The sequence below is a fragment of the Corythoichthys intestinalis genome, chromosome 8 (genome assembly GCF_030265065.1).
Source record: "Corythoichthys intestinalis isolate RoL2023-P3 chromosome 8, ASM3026506v1, whole genome shotgun sequence".
Classification (NCBI taxonomy): domain Eukaryota; kingdom Metazoa; phylum Chordata; class Actinopteri; order Syngnathiformes; family Syngnathidae; genus Corythoichthys; species Corythoichthys intestinalis.
In genome coordinates, this window is record NC_080402.1 from 15,965,794 (window position 1) to 15,974,640 (window position 8,847).

At 37.6% G+C, this 8,847-nt stretch overlaps 1 protein-coding gene across 1 annotated transcript; it reads right to left on the reverse strand.

Annotated features, from left to right (window-relative positions):
* Positions 1-496: 496 nt before the first annotated feature.
* Positions 497-8,847, reverse strand: asf1bb (anti-silencing function 1Bb histone chaperone). The gene is made up of 5 exons (XM_057843887.1): positions 8,751-8,847; positions 8,553-8,668; positions 4,642-4,757; positions 4,379-4,555; positions 497-1,329 (listed from the first exon to the last, which is right to left on the reverse strand). The coding sequence occupies exons 2-5, from the start codon at positions 8,659-8,661 to the stop codon at positions 1,132-1,134; spliced, it is 600 nt and encodes a 199-aa protein (XP_057699870.1). The 5' UTR covers positions 8,662-8,668; positions 8,751-8,847; the 3' UTR covers positions 497-1,131.

Sequence of the window (8,847 nt, forward strand, 5' to 3'; positions counted from 1 at the left end):
GGAAATATCGGGATCAGCAGATACTCAAACTAAAACGATCGGGATTCGGATCGGGAGCAAAAAAAAACATGATCGGAACAACCCTGATTATTAACACTTTCAAAACGGGAGCATCCAAAAATGGATGTAAAATGAAAACATTGGTGTAAAATGGTTTAGCTACTACTGAATCACTTAATCACAAGATTTAGGCCTGCATTGCACTGAACTTTCCACCAACAGCACAGCTCCTTTTTGATTGATAACGTAGGTAAAAGCCAGTTTCCCTCTGCCTGACTCGTTTTTGGCGACTGCTGTTGCCTAGCAACCTTCGGCTAGCGTGAAAATGGAGTGGCATCTGATGCTGCATTTTATGAATGAAAGAAAAAAAAGGCAAAAAGGCAGGGGAGGGGAAAGAGTGCGCTGACTCATCTCTCACGTGTCACTTCGCTGCTTTTCTGGCTGCACCAGCTATCAGGTCACACTTAAGATGATTTCCAAGGAACACAGATAATCATAACGAAACAACAACAACCTTTATTTATCTTGTTATTACATATCCTCTTATACTATTACATAAATGTCCTAAAAATATTCAAAAATGTTTAAGGAAAGCAGTATTTACAAAGTTGACTGCGGCTCGGAATAATTGGTGATCTCTATGGACATGCATTAGTGTAACGCAGTGAGAAACCTGATTTTCAAGTCATTAGAAAACTGTAGAATCATTGGTTCTTCAATTTTGCTTCTTAGACTGAGGTAAGGTTAAATAATGCATACATAAAGAAGGCACGTGACCCTGACAATGGTTTTTAATATTGTAGTTTTTTTCCCAATTGCATTTATGATATTCCTTCAGAAAAATGGCACGAGTCACCTTCTCTAAGCAAAACTGATATCGCAAACAGTCAGTGTACACAAATATGAAGACGTTTAATCAAAGGCCTGAAACGGTAGCCGATGACATTCATTCTTATCACCTCAGCAATGAAACTGAAAATACACCAAATATTATACAGTATATACCTGTAGATCACTCATGATCAGTCATGTTTGTGTTCGACCACCATGTCATTTTTCCCCCGTAGCAATGCTGTATTGGCATGTAAACAAGTGAGAAGTGCTTGGACGAAGTACAAATGTAACCATTCCTTACATGCAGTCCATGGAATTGTCAGGTATTAGTCCAAAAGGTGGCGCCTTCCCCGGTATGTAAGCCGGCGGCAGCATGCCACCGATGTTGGGTGACGGGTCCACGTTCTCGATGTTCTCCATCTTTTCAGCCAGTCCGTCCCAGTTAATATGAAAGCGAGTCACTCGTGGGTTGGAAGCCAAAATGTTCCTTTGGAGCTAAATGGTTGAAAAGGATGACCAACTTTAGATATGACACCCCAATTCTCAAAGCACATCAACACAATCAGGCACACACAGTTCAATTCAGGTTTAATTTAGGGCTGTCAAACGAGTAAAATTTTTTAATCGAGTTAATCACAGCTTAAAATCAATTAATCATAATTAATCGCAATTCAAACCATCTCTAAAATATGCCATATTTTTCTGTAAATTATTGTTGGAATGGAAAGATAAGTAAAGTCCTGATTGAAAATACACCACTGGTGTCAATGGAGAGTTTTAAATTAATTAGAGATCCAGCCAAGGCAAAGTCTGAGTAAGTTTGATGTGTATTTTGCATAGCAATTTTGATTGGGAATGCCAGTTCTCTTTGCATTGAGCACTTTTTTTTTGTGTGAACATTATCACTCCCCATAACATTCATATGAGTGAGTCCACCCAAATTCACTCACGTTTTGACGCTCACACTGCCGAGAGCTTGAAGTTTATAATTTTTGGCTTGCCTATAGATAACTTCAACTTTCCCCCTTTGGTCAAGTGCATCTAAATTTTGCTCATCTGAGGCAAATTGCATCATTCAAACACTTGTTGTTGTGTAATATTGGGATGCTGAATCAGACCTTAGGTTTTATTCTGTAAGCTCTAGTTTTTCCCCAAATCAAGATATTTTATGTGCAAAGCAAAAATGATTATAGTTTTTCATGGGTGAGTATATTACTAGCACTTAAAAATAGGCCAAAAGAATGTAGCAAAAGTACCCGTTATTCCAATTTTTAGACATCTGCACACACAAGAGACCAACAATAGAGAAAATGTGCTGTACTGCACTGCAGCCAAAGTGCTCCAATATGTGAAAATCAGTCAACCATGACCAGCTAATGTCAGAACAAGCACGTGTGTGCCATTAGCGGCTGAAGGCTGCCCTCTAGTGGGGACATGACAGCACTTCAGGCTGTAATAAAATGCAAAAACCGCAAAGGATTGAAAAACTAAACTGATATTGGTTGAAAATATAGGAATGATCTGTATAGTAGTAAGCAGGGTTGAAAGTGGTTAGAATTTCTTGCTGGAACTCCCCGACGCGAAGGACGACACTGAGCCAGGAATTTTATTTATTTTAGTTTTTTTTTTTTTTTTTCTGGGGGGGGGGGGGGGGGGGGTGCAAAACTACTGAAATGCAAATAAAACTGTTTGGTCATTTATTTCTATAGCACATACAAAATCTGATTTTCATTCAAATTTTTTGTAAAATAAATGTTAACAAAAACAGCTATCACCCCAACCTCCATCTCCTAATTTTTATTTTCCCTCATTTCCTCACATACTTAATGCCAAATCTCAATTTTAACTACTTAGAACATAGGATGTACGGTATAATAAAATTTAAGATAATGTAAACATGTATTTTTGTTGTGTTTTTTTACTAATAGGTAACCTACACTCAGAAAAATAAGTACAAATGACATATTATGCAGAGTGAAATGGAATATATTTTGAAGATCGTGCAAACGTTGACTTTTTTTAAATCATAAGGAAATGAATAAGTAGCCTAACATAAATGAACAAATATACCCAAAGTGCACATTAACAGCTAAGATGTTCTGGACCTCCCCATCGGAGCAAATAAAGCTAAATATGATAAATAAGCCACCTTAACTCTTTACTTGCCCTTAAAGATTTGATCCATTTTCTGTTGCATTGCCCTTTATTTATTGATTTTGTTTGTTTTGTTTCAGAAAACATGCATATTTGAACCAATCAGAGCTAATTATCTGGTGATGTCGCACATTGACGTGACTCGTCATCGTCAGACTCAGATAACTGCTGCAGCTGGGGAAACCTCCATGCCGTCCGTGGAATAAAATAAATTATAAATATCGGAATAAAATAAATAATATCGGTGGAAACGGATTACGCTACACAAGCACTTTGTTATGCTTGTTGTTAACACTTATGTAAATATGATGTTGGTACATTGTTTTCTTCTTGGAGATTAAATGCGTGTGGCAGTTTTGACAGTTGCCGTCATATTTTCGGAATCAAAGCACCGTATACCGGAACAGCGTTCTGGCCCTGAATCTTATACCGGAACTGCGTTCTGGCCCTGAATCTTATACCGGAACTGCGTTCCTGACCGTTCCCGCCCACTTTCACCCCTGGTAGTAAGCAAATATAATATATAAAAAATGTCGATTACATGAAAAGTCATGGAAAGTAGCTAACCCATCTTTTAACTTGGGCTGGGCAAATTGTATTTGCGATTATTTTAAATATAAAAATCATTTTACCATTTTTCTTCATTTTGGGTTCAAGTTTACTCATGAGCCAAACCGAACGTGCAAAACTGGAAGTATTTCATCAGCAGACTATTCTCACGAGAGTTTTAAGTGCATTTTGATGGAATTTTGATTCTAAAAGTTAGAAACAAACATATTTCATCGCACTTTTCTGCTTTCTATTCTGCTTTATACACAGTGAGTTTTGCCGCAGCAAAATCACTAGATTTTGTTTTTTTTTTTTAGTTGTAAATTAAGTATTTCCCAAAATCCCTCAATGTGGATGATGGTGGAACAGGTTTGGAAAATTTTGACTCATTAGGACATCATCCTGGATAGCTAAAGCTTAAAATAACCTGGTACAGGAGATGTCTTATTTCATGGACAACGTCGGCGTTTTAATTTTTTTTTTTTTTAAATATTCATTTATTTTTTTCTAAAACGGATCCTGCTTCGTCCATCCTCACATATGTTCACTTTAGGCACAGACCACTTGCTCTCTTTCCCTTAAATAGACAGTGCAATAACCTCGTTTTGGATCCACTGATCACTTTTCGACTTCCATTGCAGTGACAAATCGAGTCATAGCAAATTCATACACAGCTCTATATCTCATTTTTTCCATTGCCAATTTGAATACAGCTTGAAATATGTATATTGTCATTCTCTCGCCCATGTAATATTTGTAGGCCGCTTGCATGGGTTTGTTTTTTTACTTGCCCCAGGCTATCGGGATGCGCTTAATTTCATCCCCTGCCATCATCTCTTACCTTGGAGTAGTCAGGTTTCAGAGGTGGGTTTTCTCGTAGTTCTGGGTCAGTGTATTCATTATTGACATAATAACCAATTCGGATGAACTCCTGACCAGAGTATGTGCATGTTATGAGGACGACAGTCACTCCTACAGCATCGCTCTCTGGAATGAGACTCGTTTTTGGAGCATCCGCCTGAGAGAAAGGAACAGCCCCACACGAAGCAAGTGGTTGGAAATCACTTGTACAGCTTGATGAACGCAAACGGGAATGCAACTCACCTGAAACACAAACATGTGTCTTCCAGCTGGTACAGGGCCCACCAAAACAGAGTCCAAGACCTGGTCGTATTCCTCACTCTCAGCTGAGCCGACGTAGATTATCTTCCATTCCAAATCTGAGAAAACACAGAGTTATATTGGATATAAATAAGAAGAGAAATTTGATTCACTAGCAACAGGTCATAGTTTGTTGATTCGATGAACCTCAGAAGTAATGTTTTATGTAGTGCTGCAACGATTAATCGATTAACTTGAGTATTCGATTAGAAAAAAAATAATAATTTTGTTGCTTCGAGGATTCGTTTAATTAAAGTGCTGATGTAATGGTTTGTTTTAAAAGTGTTTGCATTTAGTTTTATTGATTTGGGTGGATACTCTGCCCTCTAGTCTGCCTCATTTCACATGGCTGAATCCAGATGCTCCCTGTTAAGGCCAACATAAGCTAAGTCTTTGTTTGAACTAATGTTTTTTTTAATGCATTCTGAATTTAGCTAATAGGTATATTAAGCCTATTGCATATTGTGTCGTGATTTTGTAATGGAGTTCAACTGTTGCCACGATTTATGAATATGTATGTAGCATTCAGGAACCCTGCAAATTTTGTGGCTAAATTCCTGCAATTTTCATACAGACAATTGCCCAATTATTGAGTCTGCTAAGACGTCTTTCCACCTCATGACAATATTTGATCTCTACCAGATATTAAAACAGAATGTGCTTATAAGTAAGGAAATGTGTTACTCCATAGCATTACTTCTTAAATAGTGGGTTGGCAGAGCTACGTATGCCAGGGGTGGCGGACGTAACCGTTCTAGAATAAAATGTAATTGCACATTAACTCAGTGGGTGGCAGTGGCGCTCTCATTTCCAGAAAGTGCGCAGTATTTGAAGGTATGGAAAGCTAAGACGAGGAACTTTATGACGAAGCACATTAAGTGTTTGGCTTTGACTTTTAATACAGTGGGAGACGAGGAAAGACCAGTCTGCTTAGTTTACAGTGTCTAAAAATGCTCTCAGCGGACAGCAGGATGCCAAATCAATTAAGACGTCACTTAAAGACTTTAGACCCCAATCACATTGATAGCCGCTTGATTTTTCCCCCCTGCGAAAACGTGCCGAATATTGCCAACAATCGTCCCGCTTTCTCAGTGTTACATCAGTAAACCAGCGAGCACTGATATCATCAAATAAGGTGGGATACCAAGTTGCTCAGTGCAAAATAACGCCACACCATAGCAAAGTAACTGTCCCTCTGTCCAATGACAAAGTCGTTTTTGCAAGGGCGTACGTTTGGTCTCAACATTGGTAGGGACGCTATAACAGCATAACCTGCATGTACACTTTTCGCCAGAGATAGGACATTAACAAGACCAAACAGATTGGGTACATACCTCAAAAATAGCTGGTTCCTATGTAAAAATTAAAACGTTATTTTCATGGGAAAGTCATTTTTCAAAATGTTTTCTTCATATAAAGGAAATTACAGTGGTTGTGTTAAAAATGTGCTTAGGCTGCAAATAAAAACCTCTTTTAATGATGTAGAAAATAAATACATTTTAATTAATGAATAAATGCACAATTGAATTAACGTTAACAGAAGAAAACATACAGGAAGACACCTCTCTAAGCAGCCTTCTACTTGAGTTTTACAGGTTAGCATGTTCAGACAGTTTAATGTTATGCTAACTCTGATGCAAGTTGGACTTTCAGTAGCAAAATTAGCAGCGTGTTCCCAACCTCCACAACATGACGTATTTTTACATTACTTACAGTGGCTGTTGCAGCTGGCCGCAAAAAAAAGCTAATATCCCTCCTCTTTAAAGGGGGCGGAGGAGGCAGCATTTTAACATGAATTTCTGTCGGGATTGTGCGAATGTGGGGGTTCTGGTCATCAGCTGATCAAACATGCGTTTGAGGGGGGGGGAAAATGGACCGGTGTTTAGCCATTCCTTACTACGCTGCAAAACGTCCTACAAAATGCGCAGTGCGCTTGCGCATGCATCCACAAGCATGCGCACATCGGTTTGAAGCGGCGAGTACTCCCTTTATTTTTTTTAATTTAGTTATTTAGAACCTTTTCACTGCCTCAAAGATACCTTTTGCATGTATTACCCCCTCATACTTTTAACCATTGTGTTTTTTGGTGTTACCTTTGAAGCAGTTGACCACATTAGTCGCGTCGCGTATTTAAGCCGTCCTTATTTGATATAACTACATTTAAGTATTTTCTGCAGGCATTTTTTTTAGTACGTTATTCCTGTATGCGTCTAAATAAAACAAGTTTAGAGCGGACGGTAGTACTTTGGGTGTCAAATTCGATTAATGTAGGATGTTTCGCAGATGTAGGAGATTTTGGCAGAACACCGGCACATTCAGAAAGTGAAAAGGGGTAAATGTAAGTCCGAACATAATGAAAGTAATTCACTTAATAATGGTACGCTCAATTCTACATATTCTAAATGACCTATATAACTGAAATCATTACATAATAAAAATACGGCTGCTTAAAAGTTGGTGGGGACAATTTGAGCATCCTGAAAAGTTAGTAGTGTTATGTCCCTACCGTCCCTATGCAAACCTACGCCCTTGCGTTTTTTTGTCAAATTTTTTTGACATATTGTCCTCATGAGTTACTGTTGCTCATCAATTTAAATATTTATTGATTTTATTACATTTTATTATTCAGTATCAAATGGTAAAAAATGCACCTTTAGTGTGTTTTTATAGTTTGTTTCTGAGTTTTTTTTTTTTTTTTTTTTAATTCAGGCAAAATTGATGTCCTTTCAGTTACAAACACAACAGTGTTAATACAGTTATACTGTACTTTATTGTAAATTGATCTATATAACTTTTTTTTTCTTTAAAATTAAAAATGACAAATTCTTATGCAGAGGTGCACTTATAATAATAATTGGAAATAATTAAGAAGCACTGCTCTACAGTAATTCACAAATACATGTCCTTTCATTTTAGTAATGGTCCAGTTCATTTTGGAATTATGGCCATGTTTCTCTTCTTTTTTCTTCATTTCCCTTCCTATGATGGAGGCTTGTTGTGATTGTGATATAGTTTTGCAATCCTACATCAGTAAAATGTAAAGGGGTTCCTCAAAGAAAGAAAAGAAAAAGCCTCTAAGAATATAATATTTTTAAAAGGAGGAACCCAGGTAAAGAGGTTAAAACATCCAAAGCAACAAAGTGCACCCATCATTTGAAAATCCTAACAATTTTTTTTAACTTAAACGTGTTTAATTTATGCCACACTGTTACCCACACATTGATGTTAAACAGATAATTACGTCTACGGTGATACCATAAGATAATAAATAATAATAATAACAAGGCCACCAAAAATAGTTTAAACGACAAGGTTTTGGTCAGCCAATGAAAGTTGTTTGCAAAAAAAGCAAGAAATGAATCGCTCTCTCAATATATTTTTAAATATAATATATACTGGATTGAAAGCTTTGAGACTTCATTTGGTCATCACTAGTGTTTAAGAGGAAAGCAAGATGTTTAAAATCGGTAAAGCCTGTGTCATCTGAAGTTCGCGGCAAAACATAATACGCATTTCGGCAACTCGAGGCAGGCACTTCCACCAACCAATCAACGATTGGCAAACCGACAACGCGCAAGAAAATTAGCCAATCAGAGAAGCTCAAGGGTGGGGCGACAAACCCAAACGCGCCAGCGCCAATTTTCAACATGTCGACTCAAATGTTACTCACTTAAAAATACAGGAAAAAAAAAAAAAAAAAACGGAAACTTAATCGACTGCTTCAAAAGTAGTGTAACGACATAGCGCAATCCAATTTATATTCTTGCCGAGTAAGTTGTGATTCATTTATCATACAGGCAACGCGTTTAATAATGCGGAAATATCTTGTACAAACAAACTGGAACAAAACTCACCTTCGGGTAAATCTTCCATACACTCAAACGTGATTTCAAACTGAAAAGGATTTCCAAATGGACTCGGGTTGTCCAGTACAGCGACATTAAGCACCTGTACCTTCGCCATGGCGCTTCTTCAGACAAAAAACAAAGTAGTAATGTATTCGCTTTTTACTTGGATGAGTCTAAAGTCCAAGCTGAGGTTGTTGTACAGACGTTAGCGCGAATAAATGCACACGCTTCTCAAATGAAGTTACTACACTCGCTGTTTTGTGGTCTCCAAGCAAATGTGGTAGAGTTCGAAGCGGAAGTA

What these genes read in the sequence shown, in the direction of transcription:
- asf1bb (XM_057843887.1), bottom strand. Translation starts at nt 8,661, where the DNA reads ATGGCGAAGGTACAGGTGCTTAATGTCGCTGTACTGGACAACCCGAGT. An exon ending in TATGGAAGATTTACCCGAAG is followed by an intron (nt 4,758 to 8,552) that starts GTGAGTTTTGTT and finishes GTGTTTTCTCAG; the next exon opens with ATTTGGAATGGAAGATAATC. An exon ending in GACACATGTTTGTGTTTCAG is followed by an intron (nt 4,556 to 4,641) that starts GTGAGTTGCATT and finishes CCTTTCTCTCAG; the next exon opens with GCGGATGCTCCAAAAACGAG.